This window comes from Tamandua tetradactyla, chromosome 4, assembly GCF_023851605.1.
Source record: "Tamandua tetradactyla isolate mTamTet1 chromosome 4, mTamTet1.pri, whole genome shotgun sequence".
In the NCBI taxonomy this organism is placed as follows: Eukaryota; Metazoa; Chordata; class Mammalia; order Pilosa; family Myrmecophagidae; genus Tamandua; species Tamandua tetradactyla.
Genome location: NC_135330.1, coordinates 83,236,298 through 83,260,934, shown reverse-complemented (window position 1 = coordinate 83,260,934; position 24,637 = coordinate 83,236,298). Strand labels below are relative to the sequence as shown.

At 35.3% G+C, this 24,637-nt stretch overlaps 1 protein-coding gene and 1 non-coding gene across 5 annotated transcripts in view; one reads left to right on the top strand and one right to left on the bottom strand.

The window, feature by feature from the left end:
* Positions 1 to 4,852: 4,852 nt before the first annotated feature.
* The window catches only part of MIA3 (MIA SH3 domain ER export factor 3), a 57,774-nt gene continuing 37,989 nt past the window's right edge, over positions 4,853 to 24,637 (bottom strand). For 2 of the 4 annotated variants that reach the window (XM_077157927.1, XM_077157929.1), the window contains 22 exons: positions 22,666 to 22,687; positions 20,182 to 20,270; positions 19,847 to 19,924; positions 19,645 to 19,755; positions 18,572 to 18,643; positions 18,299 to 18,403; positions 17,409 to 17,531; positions 17,212 to 17,323; positions 16,277 to 16,332; positions 15,879 to 15,969; positions 15,571 to 15,709; positions 12,640 to 12,741; positions 11,969 to 12,029; positions 11,819 to 11,854; positions 11,678 to 11,745; positions 11,450 to 11,550; positions 11,146 to 11,283; positions 10,327 to 10,395; positions 10,138 to 10,217; positions 9,931 to 10,002; positions 6,683 to 6,833; positions 4,853 to 5,687 (listed from right to left, as the gene is read on the bottom strand). In XM_077157927.1, coding sequence (XP_077014042.1) covers positions 5,374 to 5,687; positions 6,683 to 6,833; positions 9,931 to 10,002; positions 10,138 to 10,217; positions 10,327 to 10,395; positions 11,146 to 11,283; positions 11,450 to 11,550; positions 11,678 to 11,745; positions 11,819 to 11,854; positions 11,969 to 12,029; positions 12,640 to 12,741; positions 15,571 to 15,709; positions 15,879 to 15,969; positions 16,277 to 16,332; positions 17,212 to 17,323; positions 17,409 to 17,531; positions 18,299 to 18,403; positions 18,572 to 18,643; positions 19,645 to 19,755; positions 19,847 to 19,924; positions 20,182 to 20,270; positions 22,666 to 22,687 — 2,190 coding nt within the window. In that variant the 3' untranslated portion in view covers positions 4,853 to 5,373. The remainder of the gene's footprint in view (positions 5,688 to 6,682; positions 6,834 to 9,930; positions 10,003 to 10,137; positions 10,218 to 10,326; positions 10,396 to 11,145; positions 11,284 to 11,449; positions 11,551 to 11,677; positions 11,746 to 11,818; positions 11,855 to 11,968; positions 12,030 to 12,639; positions 12,742 to 15,570; positions 15,710 to 15,878; positions 15,970 to 16,276; positions 16,333 to 17,211; positions 17,324 to 17,408; positions 17,532 to 18,298; positions 18,404 to 18,571; positions 18,644 to 19,644; positions 19,756 to 19,846; positions 19,925 to 20,181; positions 20,271 to 22,665; positions 22,688 to 24,637) is intronic. The other 2 variants (XM_077157928.1, XM_077157930.1) reach the window with 1 other exon arrangement.
* TRNAG-UCC (transfer RNA glycine (anticodon UCC)) lies at positions 13,754 to 13,825 on the top strand. Its single transcript has one exon. It is a non-coding gene; the product is annotated as a tRNA-Gly (tRNA).

The window sequence follows — 24,637 nt, the reverse complement described above, 5'->3', positions numbered from 1 at the left end:
ATACAAGGCATCAAAATTGGAAAGGAAGAAGTAAAACTATCACTGTTTGCAGACGATATGATACTATACGTCGAAAACCCGGAAAAATCCACAACAAAACTACTAGAGCTAATAAATGAGTACCTCAAAGTAGCAGGTTACAAGATCAACATTCAAAAATCTGTAGCATTTCTATACACTAGTAACGAACAAGCTGAGGGGGAAATCAAGAAACGAATCCCATTTACAATTGCAACTAAAAGAATAAAATACCTAGGAATAAATTTAACTAAAGAGACAAAAAACCTATATAAAGAAAACTACAAAAAGCTGTTAAAAGAAATCACAGAAGACCTAAATAGATGGAAGGGCATACCGTGTTCATGGATTGGAAGACTAAATATAGTTAAGATGTCAATCCTACCTAAATTGATTTACAGATTCAATGCAATACCAATCAAAATCCCAACAACTTATTTTTCAGAAATAGAAAAACCAATAAGCAAATTTATCTGGAAGTGCAGGGTACCCCGAATCGCTAAAAACATCTTGAGGAAAAAAAACGAAGCTGGAGGTCTCATGCTGCCTGACTTTAAGGCATATTATGAAGCCAAAGTGGTCAAAACAGCATGGTATTGGCAAAAAGATAGATATATCAACCAATGGAATCGAATAGATTGCTCAGATATAGACCCTCTCATCTATGGACATTTGATCTTTGATAAGGCAGTCAAGCCAACTCACCTGGGACAGAACAGTCTCTTCAATAAATGGTGCCTAGAGAACTGGATATCCATATGCAAAAGAATGAAAGAAGACCCATCTCTCACACCCTATACAAAAGTTAACTCAAAATGGATCAAAGATCTAAACATTAGGTCTAAGACCATAGAACAGTTAGAGGAAAATGTATGGAGATATCTTATGAATCTTACAATTGGAGGCGGTTTTATGGACCTTAAACCTAAAGCAAGAACACTGAAGAAGGAAATAAATAAATGGGAGCTCCTCAAAATTAAACACTTTTGTGCATCAAAGAACTTCATCAAGAAAGTAGAAAGACAGCCTACACAATGGGAGACAATATTTGGAAATGATATATCAGATAAAGGTCTAGTATCCAGAATTTATAAAGAGATTGTTCAACTCAACAACAAAAAGACAGCCAACCCAATTACAAAATGGGAAAAAGACTTGAACAGACACCTTTCAGAAGAGGAAATACAAATGGCCAAAAGGCACATGAAGAGATGCTCAATGTCCCTGGCCATTAGAGAAATGCAAATTGAAACCGCAATGAGATATCATCTCACACCCACCAGAATGGCCATTATCAACAAAACAGAAAATGACAAGTGCTGGAGAGGATGCGGAGAAAGAGGCACACTTATCCACTGTTGGTGGGAATGTCAAATGGTGCAACCACTGTGGAAGGCAGTTTGGCGGTTCCTCAGAAAGCTGAATATAGAATTGCCATACGACCCAGCAATACCATTGCTGGGTATCTACTCAAAGGACTTAAGGGCAAAGACACAAACGGACATTTGCACACCAATGTTTATAGCAACGTTATTTACAATTGCAAAGAGATGGAAACAGCCGAAATCTCCATCAACAGAAGAGTGGCTAAACAAACTGTGTTATATACATACGATGGAATACTATGCAGCTTTAAGACAGGATAAACTTATGAAGCATGTAATAACATGGATGGACCTAGAGAACATTATGCTGAGTGAGTCTAGCCAAAAACTAAAGGACAAATACTGTATGGTCCCACTGATGTGAACACACATTCAAGAATAAATTTGGAATATGTCATTGGTAACAGAGTCCAGCAGGAAGTAGAAACAGGGTAAGAGAATGGGCAATTGGAGTTGAAGGGATACAGACTGTGCAACAGGACTGGATAAAAAACTCAGAAATGGACAGCACAATAATACCTAATTGTAAAGTAATCTTGTTAAAACACTGAATGAAGCTGCATCTGAGCTATAGGTTTTTGTTTTGTTTTGATTTTACTATTATTACTTTTATTTTTTTCTCTATATTAACATTCTGTATCTTTTTCGGTTATGTTGCTAGTTCTTCTAAACTGATGCAAATGTACTAAGAAATGATGATCATGCATCTATGTGAGAATGTTAAGAATTACTGATTGCATATGTAGAATGGTATGATTTCTAAATGTTGGGTTAATTTCTTTTTTTCCGTTAATTCAAAAAAAAAGAGAAGGGGTAATTGGAGCTGAAGGGATAGACTGTACAACGGGACTGGATATAAAAACTCAGAAATGGACAGCACAATACTACCCACTTGTAATACAATTATGTTAAAACACTGAATGAAGCTGCATGTGAGGTATACTTTTTTTTTCTATTATTGTTTTAATTCTTATTCTGTTGTCTTTTTATTTCTTTTTCTAAATCGATGCAAATGTACTAATGATGAATATGCAACTATGTGATGTTATTAAGAATTACTGATTGTACATGTAGAATGGAATGATTTCTAATTGTTTTGTTAATTCTTTTTTTAATTAATAAAAAATAAATAAATATACTCTTAAATTAAAAAAAAAAGCAGCTTTGATGAAAAAAAATATCTCTATAGTAAACTACTCTTTAGAATACGGATCTTTGAAAGAGAGCTCTCTCAAAGTTCGAAGAGATTATAGAGAAGTTCCTATGGAAAAAAGAATTCAACCTACATGTCCTCCCTCTTAATATCAGCAATAAAAGAAATCAAACATACAAGGGAAATGCCATAGTTAACAGCATAGGCCATTTATAACCAGGTAAAATAAGTTGAACCCACAAACATAACTTAAATACATCAGTCTCTTCAGGACACATAAAACAGTGTGGAAATTAATATAATTCAGAGTTTTAAATAGCATTTAAATATAGATTATACCAGCTAGGAAGACAGGGAAGTAGGAAGGTGTCACAGTCAGGTTCAAGTGTCAACGTGGCCAAGTGGTGGTACCTGTCTGTCTGTTGCAATGAGGATGACCATGTCAGCTGCATCCACAGCTGATTCCATTTGTACTCAGCCAAGGGGAGTGTCTTCTGCAATGAGTGATGCTTAATCTAATCACTTGAAGCCTTTTAAGGAGGATTCAGAAGAGAGAGGCTCACTTCTGCTTCAGCAGTTAAGCCTCTCCTGTGGAGTTTGTCCAGACCCTCCATCGGAATCGTCGGCTTCACAGCCTGCCCTGCGGATTTTGGACTCTACATTCCCACAGTTTTGTGAGACACTTGTATACATTTTTTTTTTAATTTTTTTTAAATACCAAAAAACTTCAAACAAATGCAAACATTCTTAACTTTTGATCATTCCGTTCTACATATATAATCAGTAATTCACAATATCATCAAATAGTTGCATATTCATCATCATGATCATTTCTTGGAACATTTGCATTTATTCAGGAAAAATAAAACAGAAAAAAATTTATACATACCATACCCTTTACCCCTCCTTTTCATTGATAACTAGCATTTCAAACTAAATTTAACATTTGTTCCCCCTATTATTTATTTTTATTCCATATGTTCTACTCATCTGTTGACAAAGTAGATAAAAGGAGCATCAGACACAAGGTTTTCACAATCACAGTCACACTGTGAAAGCTATATAATTATACAGTCATCATCAAGAAACATGGCTACTGGAACACAGCTCTACATTTTCAGGCAGTTCCCTCCAGCCTCTATTACATCTTGACTAACAACGTGATATCTACTTAATGCATAAGAATAACCTCCAGGATAACCTCTCGACTCTGGAATCTCAGCCATTGACACTTTATTTTGACTCATTTCACTCTTCCCCCTTTTGATTAAGGTTTTCTCTATCCCTTGATGCTGAGTCTCAGTTCATTTATAAATTTTGTATCTACAGATATTTCCTGCTGATTGTTTCCCTAGAGACCCCTAGCTAATAGAGAAGGGTAAATTAAATCTAATTTTTATTTAAAACTAGCCCTTTTTTAAATGTTTGTACTGTTATATCTTTGAAAACCCAGTAAATGCCAAGTGGTGCCAGTGTAGCTCATCTGAACAGTTCTGAGCCCATCCCCAGTCTCTCACATTCACCTGACCACACTGCTTCTGCAGCAACGTCCAAAGCAGGCTGTTAGTGTCACCTGCTGTGGGAAGGGTGTGCCGGTTTGAAGCTTTTATGTGTCCCAGAAAAGCCACGTTTTAATCCTGATCCTGTCTTGTGGGGACAGCAGTTTCTTAAGGATGATTTTTAAGTAGAAGCACTAATGTTCAAATAATTTTGTAGTAGTGTCTATCAACAAAAATAATTGAGTTCAGCCCATGGTTGCTGACTAGGGCAGATTACAAGGCTTAAAATCTCGGATCATCCTTTCTTGCACATTACACTCTTCCAATTTTTTTGTCATATTCATTGAAAAAGGTAGCTAAGTTTGAGGGAGATAATAATCTCCATCCTAAATTCTAAAACAAGATTTCCTCATTTTTATGGTCATGACACATCATTTTCATTTTTCTGTTATACACCCTTAATACAAAATGGTAAAAGGAATAAAACATGAGTTGAAACAACTCAAGCTAGTAATGTAAAGTCACACTCAGAACTCCATTCTTAAACAGGCAATTAGAGTCAAGGGAAAGGATATCAATGCTATAGGTGGGAACTGCTGACTTTGAAATAACAGCAATAACAGATCATTTGAAAGTTGACAGGCGGCTCTGAGAATGACTCTTCGGCAATGAGCAACAAAGAGTGTGCTGCAAAGACACCATCTTTCTTCAGGTATGGGAACGTGAGTTTACGTGTTTCCAAAATGGCCCAAGACTCCGGAGGAAACAATTCAATGAATCAACAGACAATTGGGAAATATCAATGAATACATTTTTATGAACTACTACTATTACTGCAAAGAACTACAACAAGAGGGGAAATAAAGTTTAGTGAAATTTTCAGTAAACATTTTTAGTGTAACAGTCTTTGTGACCAGATACTTTTTTTAAAAATCAAGCTTATAAACAAACACCGATGCTCTGTAATCAACTGGTACACACTGAAAATAGGGTAGTAAATGGAAATACATGCTCTTAAAGAATTTCCACAGGAAATGTTCATATTGTTCATGACATTCTAAATCATTTAGTAATTACATATGCTACATTAACTAGAACACAGGTATTCTTTATTGCACATTTAAAAGTTCTAAGGAGGCTCTAGCTTCAGAGGCAGTCTTTATGTAGGGGGAAAATCATAATTTTGAATTGTTTGGCTCAAAAATGCATACTGCTAGGGCAGCTTAGTTCTAAAAATAAATTTTTGGATTTTGAAGCCAGTGAAATCCTTTACTGTAATGAATAATGCACAGTCCACGCTTTCAGAGTAAACATCTGGTTAAGGGCTCTGTTTCAAAGCCTGTGATGAGTCCTGGCTACTGCTCTGAGAAGTTGGTGGGGGCTCATCTCTAGAGCCTGAAACTGGCAAGTCTCTGGCGGCAGGTGAAGGTGGATAGTCTTGGGGACCATGGGCTGGGGGGGGTTGTAACTGAGTACCAGGAATAAAGTACTCTCTTGGGCCAAGAGAGCCTAAAGGTCTAAAAGGTATGTGTCCTGGTAAAAATTCTCGAGGGTCAAGAGGCAGGTCCCGTTTTCCAGGTGGCACACCTGGTGCATATTCTCTTAAGCCTAGTGGTGGTCGTAAACCAGGACCTGGAAAAAGAAGTATAAACATATTTAATTTAAGATGATTCTGGGTACATTAATATATTCTTCAATTTCTTACAAACTTATCCTCACTTTATAGATGAGGCAAACTGCTCTCAGCAAATTTAAGTTACACACCTATAAGGCAGCCAAAGCAATATGGGCAGGGCTTTTAAACACTGTTCTCCCTTTGCTCCAGACAGTGTTTTCCACTATGCAGTTCTGCCATCTTTTTCACGCAAGAGCTTGGTCTGTGCTTGTCAGTACCATACAAATATGAGAGATTATGAAATAAGAGCTTCACTACAACAAGAATATTATAATAAAAAGAAATTCTATTTTCTACCACTGTAGCTATTAAAAATTCATACAGAACTCAGCATGGACCTAATACATACCATCAAAAACAAGTTGCCTGCCCTGCTAGGAGTGGCCTGCCAGCAACATTTATTAGGTAGCAATAAAATTCTAATTTCTCTTTAACATTCCGAACGCTTCCATTTATTCCCAAGGTGGGGGTGGGGGTGAGGGTCTGATTTCTCCCTCTTTTGTATTCTGTGACCTGTTGCTTATGCCTCCAGTACGGGTGGTAACAAGCTTCATGTTGTATTACTGCATAATACAATAATAAATTGTATTATAGAATATCTTAAACTCTTGGAGTTAAACAATAATAAATTGTATTATAGAACATTTTAAACTCTTGGAGTTAGGGGATTTGTCCCGGACCTTTCTATCTGTTAAGCCTATTACAGAATTCATTCTTCTGGCTTTCTATGAACACTTTCCTACTTTACAAGAAATACCTGTTGTCCATCTCAGTACAGGGAGATTACGTAGCACCTCAGGTGTCCTACGAAACTTGAGGACATGTTAAAATATACTCAGCTGACTACATTTCCAATGCAAAGCCCTGCAGGAGCAACTGTCAATTTTTAACCAAGGAGTAGAAAAGACAAATACGCTTTACATGTCAATTACTATTGTGCAGACAGTCATACCAAATGGTGGAGGAAGTAGCCGAGGCCCAAAAGGCCCACAGAGTTGAGGAGGTGGTCCATATCGAATGGGTGGTGGTAGAGGACCTCCCATGGGAGAGCTCATGAGGGGAACTCCTGGGAAAGGAGGGGGCCCCTTTGCAGCCAGATTAACCTGCAAAGCAGAAACAAAGTTTTGAACCTTTCCTATGACAGTCAAAAGCACCAACACCAATAAAAGCTGCACCCAGCACAGCAGATACCTGGCACCCAGCACACCTTTCCTCTCCACCACGTTCGCAAAGAGCAGAATTAGTGCAACAACACTCTGCCCTCCCACTTGTTCCCACTGATGTGTAAAAGGATGTCCTAGGGCTAAAACAGTTTCATCATTCATATTAATGCCTGTGACTACAAATGGAAGAAAAAGCAAGAAGACTGTCAAAGAATATTATAAGAGGCAATTCCCAACTAATAAAAACATACCATCCCAGAGTGGCAATTATTATTTCTGGATTTTGAGAGGCTCTTTTAGATATGTATAAACTGGTATTCAGAGATAACAACAAAACCGATCAGGTCAGGATTAAGGTAATTCAGAACACAGGGGTTAGGAAGACATTCTTTTAGAACCTCACCTACTCTTTGAGACCAAAGGAAGAAAGGTTTATGATGTCCTATAGAAACTAAATTTTCTATAGAACATAATCTAACTCAACCTGTCTGGACAGCTCCTTTAAACAATCGAAATACAGGGAGCCTTTATCCTGTTTAGCTTAATGTAATGCCTGGATACATGCCAAAATACATTAAGCAGATAATCAAAAATTATTGGCAAACTCCCTTGAGGGATGGGAGAAACAATATGGAACTATTAAACTTTACCACCTGGGAACCCCCTGATACTGTGTCAAACTTTAGGGACATCCAAATCAATAGGCCATGCCCTCAATCACAAGGCTTACTCTTGTGAAGCTTATGTAGGTAGTGGAGAAACTTAGACTACCTATAGGCATGCCTAAGAGTTACTTCTGGAGGACCTCTGTTGTTGCTCAGATGTGGCCTCAGTCTCTCTAAGCCCAGCTCTGCAAGTGAAATCATTGCCATCCCCCCTACATGGGACATGACATCCAGGGGTGAAAGTCTCCCTGACGGCATAGGAGATGACTCCGAGGGATGAACCTGGCCCTGGAGCCATGTGATCAACAATTTCATCCTGACCAAAAGGTGGAAAAGTAGTGTAACAAATTAGGTATCAGTGGCTGAGACAGTCCAGTAGTCAAGAGGCTACTCTGCAGGTCACCCTTATGCAAGCTTCAGTTAGACACTGCTACCTATCATAACTTGCCAAACCCCAACCAAAACCATTCCTGCCAATCCTAAAGAACACCTAGGATTCTACAAAGGTTCCATGCACTATAATAACTTTCCAGAAATCTACAACCTCCAGATGGGTCCCTGGACAAGTCCTGAAACCTAGAGGGGCCAGTCTTTCCAGAACATCAGCTAGTTTCATCTCCCTACTCCATATTATTGATAGCCCCTTCCAACATGAAAAAGTTAGAATGGGCTTAGCCCAAATACTCCCAAAGAATGGGAGAAAGATCAAAGGTGGTGGTGGAGTTGTACAGAGAAGGTTAGGTTTAAAAATGAGTATGAGTGCTGAATCATTATACTGATATTTCTTTTAGTCTCCAGTATCTTAGAGTAACTAGAAGTAAAATCCTAAACTCTGAAATCTGTTCTACAACTATTGTGGCGATATGCTTTGAAATTTATTGCTTTTTTGTATAGGTGTTATTTTTCACAAAAAAGAAAAGTTGATTGTGATGATAAAAAAATATTTATGCCTTCTAGCTTCCAATATTCTGGAGAAGCTAGAAAGAAAAATCTGAGATGATGATATGGTAGCCCATGACAAACTTTGGGATCTGTCCTGTAACTATTTGTTGAAAAGTGCTTTGAAAACTACTGTTTTTTTCTTTCTTTGCTTTGTATATATGTTATATAATAAAAATTAAAAAAAAAAATTTTAAATAAAAATGTTAAGAGATCAAAAAAAACCCATCCACACTGAAATCTATTTCTAGGACAACCTGTGCCACCCTCCCCTCATTACTTCCTTTACCCCAACAACTTATTTCCATATAAAGAATGCAAATGATGAAAAGGAATGAAAAATCCATCCCCTTTACAAGAAATAACAACTACTATTCAAAGTATCTTTGATAAGTCTTTCATGCATTACCTCTAATTCTCACATCTGTAAATCTCTACATATGACCATCTTCTTTTAAATACAAGGGAAGAGAGGCACAGAGTATTAGATAATTTGCCAACAGCCACAAACAGCATGTAAGAGGCTGCGCTGGAATTCAATACAAGGTCTGACTCTTAAGCCTATGCTTCTTCTACCTCTGCTTCTCTTCTCTAACAAAGAGTCTTCTACTCTGTAAAACCTGCAAAAGCTGCCCTGGATAAAGGATCTCTGAGAGATGTTCTGTATTAGAACATCTAATACACAGGAAATACACATCAAGTATTTCCCAACAGAAACAACGTTATATATACAAGTTACTAAGGCACAGTGCTAATGTTTATCTTCATTTGCTAGGAATTCTGTTCATATTAAGATACTGATCATTCGTATGGGAAAATCAGTTGGAAATTCTAAATAATTAAAATAAACTTATTTTGATCACCATTATGGCAAAGCACTGTGCAGCATGATCACAAGACTTAACTGCATGCTACGAGAGAGGTGAACACACTTTAAGGCCACTGCTGGGCACTGGCTCAGTGGGCATGTACAGACTTTCATTGTTCAGCTCAGTATTTTACTTCCAAACATTCTTCGGTTACCAATCTGAAATTTCTGATCATTCAAAACAAGGTTTACCTAACTTTATACAACTTAAAGGGATTAAGGGCATAATTCCTAACAAACAAAACAATAATGAATTATACAATTTGTTTAATTTACTGTGCAAAGAATATTCAATACTGAAATACACAGTTGGGAGTGGTGACTCCATATTTTTTAGTTGTTACAATTACAGCAGATGTTCTAAACAGGTTAATCACCTAATAAAACAGGAGAAAAAAAAACAACCAATCAGATTTCAGCAAACCAGCAAACACTCCCAAGTCAAGAACAGTAAGGTCCATACTGCCATGCAGTTTAAAGCAATGAAGATTAGTGTCATGCTCCTCAAATCCTTCCAGAAATACACCAAATAAAAGCCCAGTTCATTCAGCCTCCAAGTACTTACTGCTACTGGATGTTCATCCAAAGACGTAATGCTGGGGAGAGAGGGGACTTCAAGCTCTTGGGGAACAGTTTGCTTTTTGAAAAATAAATGAGACAGTACATATATAGCAGAACACACCAACAGGAGACGAGGCAAGAAGAGGATCTTAAATGAAAAAGTTAAATATTTCAGGAAGTATCTACAATCCAAAATGAGTGCAGAACTTACCTTGCCCTCATCCATCACCTTAGCAGGGGAAGAGCTTCTTGAACTACTCATCACAGGAGCTGTACCACCAGATCCTGGATCTGTTAAAGGCCAAAAAGCCGATTTACATTTATTGCCTTGAACACTCTGAGGAAAAATAAGAAATCCTCCACCTACTTCCTCCTCTTGGAATATATTTAGGACCCTTACCAGAGGCAGAAGGTTTCCCAAATGCCTCAGATGACCATCGAGGATGAGGCAGAGGCCCATCAACTGACCCTGAGAAAGAAACAGAAAACTAGCAGGTATTTTTCAGGAAAAAAAATAAACCAATTATGGACAGGTCAGAGTTCAACTCTACCTAGAATGCAACATTAAAAACAGGTCTCCCAATACCTATGAAGGGGAATCACTTAAAATTTAAGCACAGACTTGAAAAATTAAACTAAGAACTGTCTCAGACTGAAAGAGTAGCAATAAACACTGTTAACTGCAGTGGTCCTGTACTTCAAGCCACAAGCTTGATATAGTTCTATAGGCTTTTTTCCAATGTGTAAAAGTCTGATTTCCATACCTTATCAAATATTACATAAATACTATTGATGAGAAATAGTCTTAAAGCATTTAATATTACAATGAGAAATGAAAGTATGTATGCTGCATCAACTATAAAGTTTTTTTTGTTTTGTTTTGGTGTATGGTCTGGGAAACAAAGTTTTAAGGCTATTTTTATAATATTAGTGGGAAGAACCCCATAAAAATTTAACTTAAAGGCTTCTACTTCACCATAAAAAATTTTTAAATAAACAAAAAGCAAAGAAGCCCAAGGACAATAATAACCGAATGCTCTATATTCTAAAGCAGATCTTGCAGTAGACTATTTAACCACCAAGACCAATAAAGATACAATTTTCCTCTAGTCTAGATAGACCCAAATCCGAAACTCTTGTTCGCATTTGGAATCTCAAATAAAAGGGACCAAAACTCTTGAAACCATTTATTGCAAGGTAATAATATGTTAATGCTTACCAAATTCACCTCTAGGCATCTCTCTTCGATTAAGATTAGCAGAGAGAGGTCTCCCAGGTGGGTCCACTGTCAGTGGAGGGGAACATTCTCCACCGCTCACAGGGGATGGGCCAAAAGAGCCATTCTGGCTTACAGGACCTAAAGAAGGCAATGTCCTATTACTGCTTTACAACACTCTTTTCTCTTTCGTATGTGCTTGGGATTATTTCTAGGGCATCATGGCTATTACACACAGAAAAAGGAATTTATTATAATATTTGCACCAAAAAATAAAATGCTGCCCTTTACAAAGTACCCCCTCTACCTCTCCGTGGAGGGTTTTGTGCATTAGGTCTTCCTGGCATTGGCTTTACAATCACAGGTTCTTCTTGAAGCATTGCCATCTTTTGGGTTATTTCCAGTAATCTCAAAAATAGAGAAAGAATGGATTTGAATATGAAATATGAAATTAATTCTTTTAATAGATGCCAAATAGCACAGCCTTCAAAACTCTAAAATACACTGAAGAAAAATATATATCAAAATTACATACTTGTGTCTCAAATTGGCAGCTTCCCTTTTCTCTTCAGCTATAGCTCTTTCTGCGGCACGAGCTTTGAGCTATTGGAGAAAAAATATCCAAATTCATTTGTGGTAGACTATGCACAAAATAAAAAAAAGAAAAAAATCTCACCCAGTTATCATGAGCTTTCTTCTCATGTGTAGCAATCTGAAAAAGATAACATATCAAACAATACATTTAGGAATTCATTTTAATAGCTACTATAATAGTCTGTATTAGATATCAAAAAATCCTGCAACTATAAGGCAGGTTAATTATTACCTGGTCTTTAAATGAACGCTCTGTTTTCTGTAATTCTTCCTCCATTTCTTCAATTCTCCGCCTAAGAATTACACTTGCTTTTATCAGTTAAAGAACTGAATAAAATTTAAATAATGTGACCATGTTTCCCTTATTCTAATGACTGTAGTTCTACAGCCCGAATTCACACATATAAAAACTTATTTTACACTGTTATAGTAAGAGTACATTATAATCTAAACTAATACTATATATAATTTCCTTATTCATTAATTAATGGCTGGAAATTCTGAGTTGATACACTGTAATTTCCTTAATCATTCTTCAATAGGTTCCCAAATAATCCTGCTATGAGTATCTTCCTTCAATTATAAACCACAGAAAATTTCCCAGAGCTACTATGATTACTGGGTCTATCAAATGGCATGATTTTTATGGTTTCTGATACAACCTAAAAAACTATTTTCCAAAAGTATTATGTCAATACACAAAACCACCCAGAATTCTTTGCGTGAACCACACTTTAACATTTTTTCATTTGTCAACTTAAAATGTATTCTTCTTGTGTGAACTGATTTGTGTGAATTTATGCTTCTGTGCTATTTTGTTTTACACAATGTAAAAACGGTTATTTGAAGAGACCAAACAGTAGTTTTATTAGCCATTGACACCTCTTTAGAGGCTGAACTCACTTGTAAGTTTTTACTTCCTCTGCAGCCAAAAGTGCTTTTTCATCTGCAGCTGACAGTCGCTGTTCTCTTTCCTGCCGTTCATACTCTTCTTGACTCAACTTCCTAAGGTTAACAAAAAATAAATACAAAACAGCTGTCACGTGAAAAGCATTTTTTTCTTCTCCTGCACTCTGAATTCCTCTATTCATTGTCATTTATCATTTGTCTTTAAAATGCACTGACATACAAACAAAATCATAGGGATTCAAACCTACCGTTTGAGGATAAAAATCAAACTCTGGTCTGCTGGCAAATCACCCGCATTTTCTAGCATCTTATAATTCTCTATTCACTACTAAATACAACAAACAAATGTAAACACACTCCCATGGGCAAGTTTCTTGTATCTAACACAATAAAAGCTCATTTTATTATAAAGTGGAAAGCCAGACTAACAATCTAACAATTAAGTCTATTAGGATAGAGCAGGGGACAGTTTCTTTTCTTATTTCTACCAGGAAAAGAACTGTAATTACTCTCCTTATTTCTACTATGGAAAGACTGTTTCTCAGTACAAGACTGGTACCATAATGAAGATAGTAAGCCAAAGATAGAGCCTTTTAGAATATGTCTTCTAACTAAGCAGTTCACCAAAGAACATTTTCACATTTTAGATATGAACTTTTACTACCACTTCAATGCAATCTTGATTAAAGAAAGAGGCAAATCTTAGTATTCACAATTTCTATGAAATAGAAAAAGAATATGAACTACCACATAATCTGGGGATTAGCTTCTGGAAACAGGCTTTAACAGGATAACCTTTAAGCTCAGAAATCTCAACCTACCATAATGGTAATGAGTTTATTAGCAATGTCTACTGAACTGGAGAATGACCTGTACTGTCCCCCATCGTCACCATTTCATCTGCTGGAAACAGGTTTTAACCAGATAACCTTCAAGCTCAAGATGTCAATCTACTGTAATATAGACTTTAAAGGTAGCAATGCTTAATGAACAAAAACATTACTTTCTGGTTACATGGTAATTCTTTACCCATACTTCTGACTCAAAAGATACTTAACGTGAAACTCGATATTGATGAGTCAGAAGCCAAATTAAGAGGGTTATAGGTGCACGGGTAGTTTAGTGGTTAGAATGCCCGCCTTCCATGCGGGAGACCCAGGTTCGATTCCTGGACCATGCACCCCCAAAAAAAATTAAGAGGGTTATAGCAAACAGGGTTAATAACACCAAAGGAAAAAGTTTTAATATCATTTAATACTCATTCGGTACTTCAACAAATATGTTATGGAGAAGTTATAATATGCTGGTTACCTTTTAAGGTGCTAAATAGAAATATGGGTGAAGTACTACCCCTACACTAAAGGGATTCACAATTTAATGTATACAAGATGCAATTACGAAAGAGCAACTCAAGACTCTTGTGGAAGTTAAGAAAATACTCAGTCCTGAAGAAATATTCCAATAATGGATGAGTTAGTCTGAGAACATTTGGCTAAAAAAAAAAAAAAAAAATTTAAAAAAAGCGTTTAACGGCACTGGAGAGCTAACAAGGTAGCGCACATATATGAGATAAGATCCAGTAGGAAAAGGAATCCCAGAATTACAGGTAAGCCTGGTATCTAGAGACACTTTTCCCCCACGCTCATCCATGAATTCCAAAACAATGCAGAGATACTGAACACAGCTTTAAAAAGATTCATAGGTTCAAAGAAAAAGCAAGTACAGTTCAGAGTCTGCCATGAGCATGGCGGGAGACCGAGGGAGGCCTAGTAAGAGCCCTAGGCAACAGGTTGGGACTAGAAAAATCTGCATATGTAGAATACTTAACAGGCAATCCAGTGTTCCTTCATAGGACTAAGCCATAGTTAGAATGATCTTAATTGCTGGCTGGATTAAAGAGTTGGCTACCTGCTAGAAATAAATGCAAATCTTTTTTGCAGGAAGATGACATTATCCAAGGCCTCAAATTTCCTCTATAATTATCATATACAGTGTTCACCACTCAATAAAAACTGACCAGGCATGCCATAAGACAAGACACTGTGAACAAAATCTAACAGACAAGGGCGGGCCCTGGTGGCTAAGCAGGTCGAGTTCTCGACTGCCATGCCGGAGACCTGGGTTCAATTCCCGGTGCCTGCCCATGTAAAAAAAAATTTTTTTAAAAATCTAACAGACAAGAGACATGGACCCATAAAGGATTCACATACTAGAATCCACATGCAGACTTTGCAATAACTGTGCCTTACAGATAAGCTGAGAAAGTTAGCATCAAGAGTGTGAATTTCAGCAGAATATGAGACCTACAAAACTGAAACACAGAATAACTGAAATCAAGAAATCGACGATTTTTTATCAGATTTGACAACTGAAGAGAAACCAAATGGGGATTTCTATATTCAAAACTCTCAACAACCTTGCCAAATTACATTGTCTAATGTTTAGTCTGAATATGTGACATTATTACATCCAAAAGTTATGATACCTTCAATAGCTAAAGATGTTTTGAAGTTTTTATTCTACTAAAAAAATATACCCTATAAATTATGCAGGATTTTTTAAGGCTATATAACAAAGTCGGTAAAACACATGGAAGATAAATTAGAATTAAGTAATCACAAAGAAAGCAAAGTGAAGTAAATGGTGGAGCTATAAAAAGGATAGGGATCTTTAAAAAAGAAGCACTTCTGTGGCAGTAACTGTTAGTACCAGTAAACCACTCCTTCCTCAAATAAATTACAAGCAACAATTTCTGAATACTAATTAGAATGATAAGAAAAATGCAAGTTATGGAAAATGAGTTAGAAAGAAAAATAAATCTATATGCATTATTAAGAGGAAATTAGTAAATAATCTTTAAAAATATATATTAGTACACATTAGTTATACGAAAATATTTCTAACAATGAACAACAAAAATCTTACTTCTGCAGTGCCATCTCTTTCTGTTGGTAGAGTTCATTCAAAATCTCTACTTTCTGTTTCAGGGTTTTGCATTCATCTTCCAGTCCAGCTTTGGCAGACTGCAGTGAATTGCAGTCATCTTCTAATTTCTTTATTTCATCTGTAAAGGATAAAACATCTGAACTACATGTGTGCATATGGACTTGAGAACTTGGTCAGAGGGTGGTGCTGGGAGAAGTGAGAAGCATGAGAGCAGAAAACCATTCTTTATCTTTCCAATGCAAAATTAATTTCAATATAAAGCAATTTCTTCTCAAGAAGAAACTTACCTTCCAGGTTACACTTAGTGGACATCGAGGCTCTTAGCTTAACTTGCAACAGTTTTAGATCTTCTTCAACTACTGATATTTCAGTTTTTGTCTAAAAATTGTGGAAGAGAGAATTATTCTTAAAATTAAGGCATGCAGGCATGTATGTGTTTTTTCTTTTCTCTTTCTTTTGCTAGAGAGATGCAAATGTTCAAAAACATGAGCATGGTGATGAATACACAACTATGTTATGATACTGTGAACCCGATTATAACCATGTCAAGAATGTTTTGTTTGTATGTCAAGAATATTTGTATGTTTGTTCATTGTTTATAATGGAAATATTTTAAAAAATAAAATAAAATAAGGCATACAAGAACCTAGGTGCACTTAGGGTACATTACAAAACAGGATTATACCCGAGAGACATCCATCATCTGTTTAATTTGATTTTTCATCTTCTCACTCCGATCACCTAAAACACAAAAGGTTTTAGTTGCTTTTTCCTACATTGCTTCTTAATGTTAGATTTTCCTGATTTCCAAAAACCAAAACTTTACCTTATCGTGTGCAAACATTTATTAAAAAAACCTAACAGGACTGATTACACTAACCAATATTTAAGAGAATAGCAAAGTTAGATTCAGAAAGTGAATTCTCAGTTTGTACCAAAAAAATGTTATTGATGCTGTTCTTGAGCAAGAAGGGAAAAAAAGGATGTGTAAGCTAAAGTTCTCTCTTTTCTTGCAGATTAGTGCAGGAAAGATTTCACTCCTTTTTTCTACCCCTGACTCTGCTACCAGATGTGGTTCAAATGTGTAAGCGCTATCCGATTTGGGAAAGTGTCTAGAAACATTGTCAGCATCAGTAAACACTATTACCATTTAGCCTCCACACTCATGGCCTTAGTCAGTTTATGGCTACTACCATCTCAGTACTCTTAAAACTAAAAAACAGGTGTGGGCCTTAAAACCAGAGAGCTACAGAGATGACGAACATCAACATGAAAGGTCATCTCTAGAGAGGTGAGAAACAAGTTTCTCCTCCTGATGTTCCCTAATTCTATAATGTTCAATATTTAGAGGTTTAAGACACAACTGATGTTGCTCCACGCAAATTCTCAACAGGATGCAAAAGAGAAATCAGAGTTCTCTGCACACTCACTGCTAGACCCCACCCCAGCAACCTACCTCTCTACTCAATGCAAACAGACATACATGTAAATTTAAGGATACACCTCTACAGTGTAAACATTAGAGAGGAAATCAGTCAGCTCAAAAGTAGGCATTTAGTAGTGGCACTTAATTAAAGACTAGAAGACAAAAGGAATCCAACCTCCTGAAGTTGATCTTACCTCCCACTTCTCCATTTGCTAATTCATCCAAACCACTTCCTCCTTTATCTTTAACCTCAGATTCAGATTCACATTCAAAACGATTTAACTGTGCAATGCAATTAGTCAAAGCCTAGAAAAGAAGAAAAAGGTATCAGAAAGAGCATCTTAATTTAAATAAAGCATATTTAAAACTGTACTCATGAGAATGAACTTACATCAATATTATCATCTTTGTGAATAAGAGCTCCTTCCCAATCCTTCTGACACTCCTGAAATGATTTGATTTGCTCACTGAGCTCAGCATGTGATTTACTCCAATCTGCAATTTCCTGCTGCAACTGAAAGCATAAACATATGAATTACCAAAGACTAGGGCTTTGGTAGGAGAGCCACCAGGATCACGTGAATGAGGCAGAGGAGTGGAAACCAGGCCCCTCATTGGCTAGACACTAAAGTCTTGACTAAAAGGAGAGAAGAGCTGCAGTGAGAACATGAGAGCTGTCAGAGAAGTTGATCCAGTTTATTACACCCTTCACAAAGCCTTTTCTGAAGGGTCTGATCCACTTCAGTGTGAACGGAAGGGCACATCTCCCTGTTTCCCATGCCCAGAATGAGTCGCTGAAGCAGCAACTGCTAAAGAAAAGTTTATAAAATACTTAATTCTTTGATCTAAAAAGCTTATTCATCACCTGCTTGAAGCTGCTCAAATTATTAACTGGGTGCTGTTTGACAAGACAAAAGACAAGCACTCTGACAACCATGAGAAATTATGAAAATAGAGAGAAAATTTAGAAGTGATGGGGAAAACATCCATGCACTCAATTCTGGGACCACAGTTCAAACTGTAGGACCAAAGTTCAAACTCTGTATGTCTAAGAACAAAATTCTACACTCATATTTCATTTTAAAAACAGATCTGAGGGCGGGCCATGGTGGCTCAGCAGGCAAGAAAGCTTGCCTGCCATGCCAAAGGACCCGGGTTCGATTCCCGGTGCCTGCCCATGTAAAAAAAATAATAATAATAAAAACAGATCTGAAAAAAGATATGAGACAATGATATTTAGTTCTATAGCTGATATCATCAATGGCAACAACTTTTCTTTACCTGCTCCTTCTTCTTCTTAAGCCTCCCATTTTCTTCTTGAATCCGATGGCATTCAGACTTCACTTTCTCTTCACTAAGTTTAGCTTCATTAAGAGCAACCTGAACCTAATACAAAAACTCCTATTAGTGAGCTGATTCCCAAGAAAAACAGAAAAAGTTACGCCTTCCCAACCAGACATCCTATAGTGCCATGTTCTAGTACATATCAATAATTGCTCCTCAACAAACTAAAGTATGGTATTAATATCCTGCAGGAATTGTGAGCAGCTCTACCTCTGAAAATTCTGATGCATTCACTGAAATAACATCTTTTAGCTTCTCTATAGATTTCTTGTTTTCCAGTATCTGTGTATAGAAACAGAATACAAAGCATGTTAACAGGATTTCATTAGAAATATTAGATATATGCTAAAAAGAAGAAACATTAACCAATACATCCCAGAGCCATCCCCTATGCTTCATGTAAAAGCAGGCAATCCAGTTTTGGCCTAGGATCAAGAAAATAAAGAGATGAACAAAGAATACAGGTGAAGGTTTAAATATTTCATAGTATCTACAACGTTCCTGGTTATAAGATACTATGGGAGATGATCAGACAAAAAGGTAAAAGCAAAAAAGATGGAAAAACTTTCTTGTAAAACAGTTCAAATCAATGTTGACTTCCTAATGGTGGATAAAAAAAATCCCATAAATTTCACAAGATGACTGAAAATTCTCTTATCTGGATTAAAAATAGTTGAACATGGGGGAGAAAAGACAAACCTACAGTTCAAAAGAATCCCAAATAATTTATGAATATACAGCCTCCTAAAGTATGGACTGTGCATAGTGACTTTCTTCCAATGAAAACAGTATGTAAAGGGGGAGAAAAAAAAGAGTAACTTTACAGTGGAAAAACACAGTAAATACTACTTCGCCAGGTAATCTAGTTTAGCTGGGTCTGAATGAAAAGGGAACCCACTCTGCTGCACTAGCTCTGCAACTCTTATGCGATTCTAAAATTAAAAGTTTATTAAAAAAAAAAACTACGCAAAACACAACAAAATGGTAGGACTATTCAAATGGATTACAGTTTCTTAGTTATTCTACATGTTTTGGAGGGTGGAGTCAAGCAATATGAAAATTACCCACCTCTAGGGAAAAAAATACTTCCTAGCCACCCCCAAAATAATAAGTTGTGATATTAGTACTTAGAGTTCTACAATAAAGGTCAGAATTATGTTCAACTTCGTTCTTACCCACTCATATTTTTTCAGTAAGATCATGGGAAAATATAGAGTTCAACTCAATGTATAAATTAGCTCAAAAGCCAAATTTACAGTGATGTTGAGCAGCAAACCTCTTACCAAATCCTGATTCTTGGCATTTTGTTCTCTCTCAGATTCTAACATACTACGCAGATTTTTAGCTGTGTCACCCAAAATTTCATTAGTTTCTTCCAGTCTCTTGATTTTATCCTAATAAAATAGGTATTTGCATTAGTAATAATTACACATTAGTCCTACTTTTGTTTTTAGAATATAATCCCAAAAGAGAAGGAATTTTTACCTTAAATTTAATTGCCTCATCAGAGAGAATTATATTTTGTTTCTTGGTTTCTTGAATATGTTTCTTTGATTCCTTGATCTGTAGAAATATAAAATAAAACATTCACAACTCAGAGATATAAATTTTAGGGCTATCAAGACTTAGCTGATAGTTGGTGACCCCTTCAAAAGAAGGCAGTGCTTTACATGTGATGATTGGCTCAGCTGTGGATGGTTTGTAGAAAACAATGAAATAATAACATATGACTCAAAGCACCGTAATAACCGAACTATAAGACAGGTGGCAATAATTCAAGGTGGAACCATGGAGGAAAAACCCTGAAAGAATAATTATACCTTCTGTTCATAATTTGACAATTTTTGTACAAGTTCTGCATTTTCTTTCATGATATTCTTCATTTTCTCAGAAATCTGTTGTTCAGTGACTAAAAAAGGAGAGAAATATATAAGATTATTATGATCACTAAATTAAATTACCCAATATATTAGCAGCAAAGGTCATGTTATCTGGCACCATGAGGGTAAAGAACTTGTTAACATAACCATTATGTCTTAAAACAGTAATCTGCAGTTAATGGAGATAGAGGTATTAAACTATGATTAAAATTAAAGAAAAATGTGACAATAAAAACATTACTTCAATGAAATTCCAATTTAATTTTTTTCAAAACTGGACAAATACAATAAAATGTTTTAGCTTAATATCCCTCTATTCATTAAACACATATCTTTTAGGAACTGGAATCACATCAAATATGTCATCTACAAAGAGGAAACAAAATCCAAACATGAACATACATTTCTATTCCTCAAATTATCTACTCAAATATGTAATGTGCTGATTAATCCATATACAAGGACATGGTTCACATGTAAAAAATTTGCATTACATCAACAGTTTATGCGTTACTTTTCCCTATCAAAATATAAACTTTTCAATAATTAACAAGTAGCAAGGTGTCTAGCATGGAGTAGGTCTCAAGTTTTTGTTAAACTCAACTTTTCAAACTTACCACATTTTTCATATTCAAAATAATTTTCATTATCAAAAGACCAAAGACTCAAGATTTTACATAAATGCTATCACCCTTAAGAACAGAAAAAAGAAAACAAAGTTTGGCAAATATTCTCACTACTTTTCATTCTACCAAAGCAGCTGTTGCTTGTATAAAAAATTTATCAGAGGTCAAAATGAGGTCAAGTTAGCTTAAGTGAGATAAAAATGAACTTGACGAAAAAAAAAAGAACTTGACGGTAGAATCACTGGAAGCCAACTATTTGGTACTTTAACTACTACTTAGTATTAATTACTCATAGAAGCCAAATATATGATACACAGTGAGCAACGTTTAGTGTGCTGTATCCACCTAGCTCAATCTCTTCTGATTACTTCTAAATCTGCCTCTCTAGCACTGCCCTTTATCTAAATTTAAGTGCAACATTTCTTCCTGCCCACTGAAATTTCGCCAGACATTTTATGCCAAACATTCCAAGCTAAAAGCTAAACTTTTTCCCATACTCAGATTTTCCTTACCTATGCTGCTCAAGAGACTCTTCTTGTCTTCATTCTTCTTGTCACATAAGCCTAAGAACTTGCAGAGCCCCCATGCTTATCCCCAATTCATATCATTGTAAGTTCTATCAACTGTTCCGAGTACACTTAGTCACTGTTCTCACCTAAAAAAATCCCCACTCGTACCAGTTCTCCTCACTTCAAGCTATACTTTTCAACACTGACCAGAGATCCTTCTAAAACATAATTTAACTGGCCTACTCATAGGCAACAGTATCTTTATATTTCCCAACAGATTCTAATTCAAGAGAATGACACAGTCAGAAAAGCACGGACTTTGGAATCATACATATCTGGGTTCCAATCCCAGCTTCACCAGTTAATAGCTACAGGATCTCGAACAACTAATCAAAAAGCCTTGATTTTTGTTTTTCATCTGTGAGACCATTGCCACCACCTTACACATAAATGCCACATGTAAAGTACCTATCTTACATGTAGATAACATAAAAATGCACCTAGCCCAATGTCCAGAATTCTAGGCTTCTCTAGCTGGCATTTAATTTTATCATCTGACCCATATCCAAATATATCTTCCATGTTACCCAATGTTAGAGTTCTGCTCCCTTCAGTTCAAGCCTTCATTTTCTCCAATGCTACTACTATGATTAAAAATTTATATATATTTGAAAACCTACTTATAAAGCCGAGCAGCCAGCCAGTCCCATAACAGACAATCTCATTTAATCACCATATGCTATGAAATACATACATAATTCCTCATCATTTTGTACTGTTTATTTCCACTTTTTTCTCTACTGGAAATCCACTTACCTGTCATAATATTTTGTTTAAATTTCTATTAAAACATATACACTGCCTTGAAATATCTGTATGTTTCAAGAGGCCACATGATTCTTGATAGGTATACACTCCTTAAAAATCTTTACTTCTTCCCAAGAGCCCCTCCTTTCCTCTCTCCAAACTTAAAATATATACAATCAATTGCCTCCTAAACCACTGTACCAAAATATCCCAAAGGTCCTTCAAAGTCAATCTGCCCCAATTAAATTAATCCTCTCTCCATACTTCCACTATTTGTCTTTCCCATGTCCTATTTCAATGGGTAGCATCACCATATACTCTGTAATTCCAAGCTAGCAATTTAAGAATATAAAAATTTCCAGGAATTAATAAGTCAATCAGGAACCAGAAATTAATTTATCTACTTATAGTTTAAATAAACCCCATGTCAAATACCAATACTGGGGGATTAGTACAAATAACAAAATAAGGTAAAATTTTACCTTGATAAGCTCTATTCTTTACCTAGAAGAGAAACAAAATTAAATATGATGCCAAAACATTAATAGAAATATAATATTTCCTAATACAACAGCCAAAATTATAACCAAGTAAAAATTTAATAACATTTTGGTTCAACATTATGAATCCATACTATTAAAGAACAAGAAAAGGTTAAAATGTATTTATAATTTAATTGACATTGATATTTCATAAATAGTTTCTGATAAAAGCACTGAGATAAATACCTTACTTTGCAATTAAAGATAAACTTAAATATCCATTCATAAAAATGGAATTAATAATTTCTGGGTAGAGTCTTAATTTTTATTTATATCTTTCTGTGTTTTCTATAAGAATGCATTTCTTTTTTGATTCTAGGAGAAAAAAATGAAACAAACCCCATCATAATCTTTAACATAAAAATAACTGGCTTTTATAAAGTTAGCCTTACATTACCCTCAACATAAAGAAAAAATATTCAATAGTTTTAAAATTTTGTTGTTCTACATATTTTCTTTTTTTAAAGTTTCCTATTCCCAGATATTTTCCTCTCACCTGAGCTACTTATAGCAGTAAAATATCTGAAATAATTTCAAGGTCTAAAATTGGTGCAACATTTCATAAAATATTTTGCAACAATTAAAATTTGTGTGACATTGAAAAAAGGCACAAAACAATAAATCTCATTAATATAATAATATAATAAAATTGCATTTATCTGAAATTAGGAATATAGTTGAAGAAAGCTGTCTGGAAATATCTTCAATTAGGGTTAACAAATACAGTCTCTCTGCCAGTGAGACTGATGATTTTACTTTTTTCTTTGTACTTTTCTATGTTTAAGTTTTTCTACAATGTGCATGTATCATCAAATAATCACAAAACCAGTGACGTTCTTTTCATTAAGAAAATCAATTAGTTTGTAAAAACACAGAAGAAACTACTTATTAAGTTCAAAAAATTTTTTTACCAACAATACATCAACAGATGAACAGATTATATATACTACTAGCAATAAAAAAGAACAAACTACTAATAAAATATAAATGAATCAAAAACCTTTATGCAGAGTAGAAGTCAGACAGAAAGAATATATACTGCATGATTTCATGTATGAAATAAAGTTCTATAACAGACAAAACTAATTTACTGACACAGAAAAATAGATCAATGGTTTCATGGGGCCAGGAGTGGGGCTGACTAGTTTAAAGAAGAAATAGGAACTTACAGGTGTGAATAAAATGCTCTGTACCTTGATGATAGTGTTTATTATTAATATAATCAGAATACCAGTAAACTATTTTCATTTTTAAATAGCAACGCCTCAAATTTTCTAAGAACTCATAAAAATGCACATGAATAATTTTTTAAGACAGAACATACAGTACAATTATAAGTATGTATATGAATGGGTATACATACATATATAAATAAGCATGAAAGACAAACTTTGTACAGAAAAAAAAGACTAAGGAATAAGAATTTGAATAGTGTGTCTTTGGATACTACATAATTAGGATTCTCCAAATAGAAAGATATTTTTCTGAGCACAATGTCACCTGATCAAATTACAAAATTCGGGAAACACATATATAAGGAAACCAAATGAAATCAGTTCATCTTTTACATATAAATACTTTAATCATATCGTTGCATTTCCTTACATTTTTTTCTCTGTGTTTATATAAGAAAATAGTTTATCTATATTTGAAAGTTTTGGTTTCTGTTTTCTACTTATCATTAAATCATGAGCACTTTCTGAGCCCAAAATCTTTGAAAAATATACACATTAAGAGTTGCCTAAATAGCCCATTATATGGATGTACAATAATTTAACAATTCCTTTACTATGTATCATTTAGGTTGTGCCAAATTTTTTCACCCTAATAAATACTGTCCCACTGAATGTCTTTGTACAAGTAATGCATGATTGATTACTTCTTTAGAGTAGATTTCGAGACAAGGTATTAT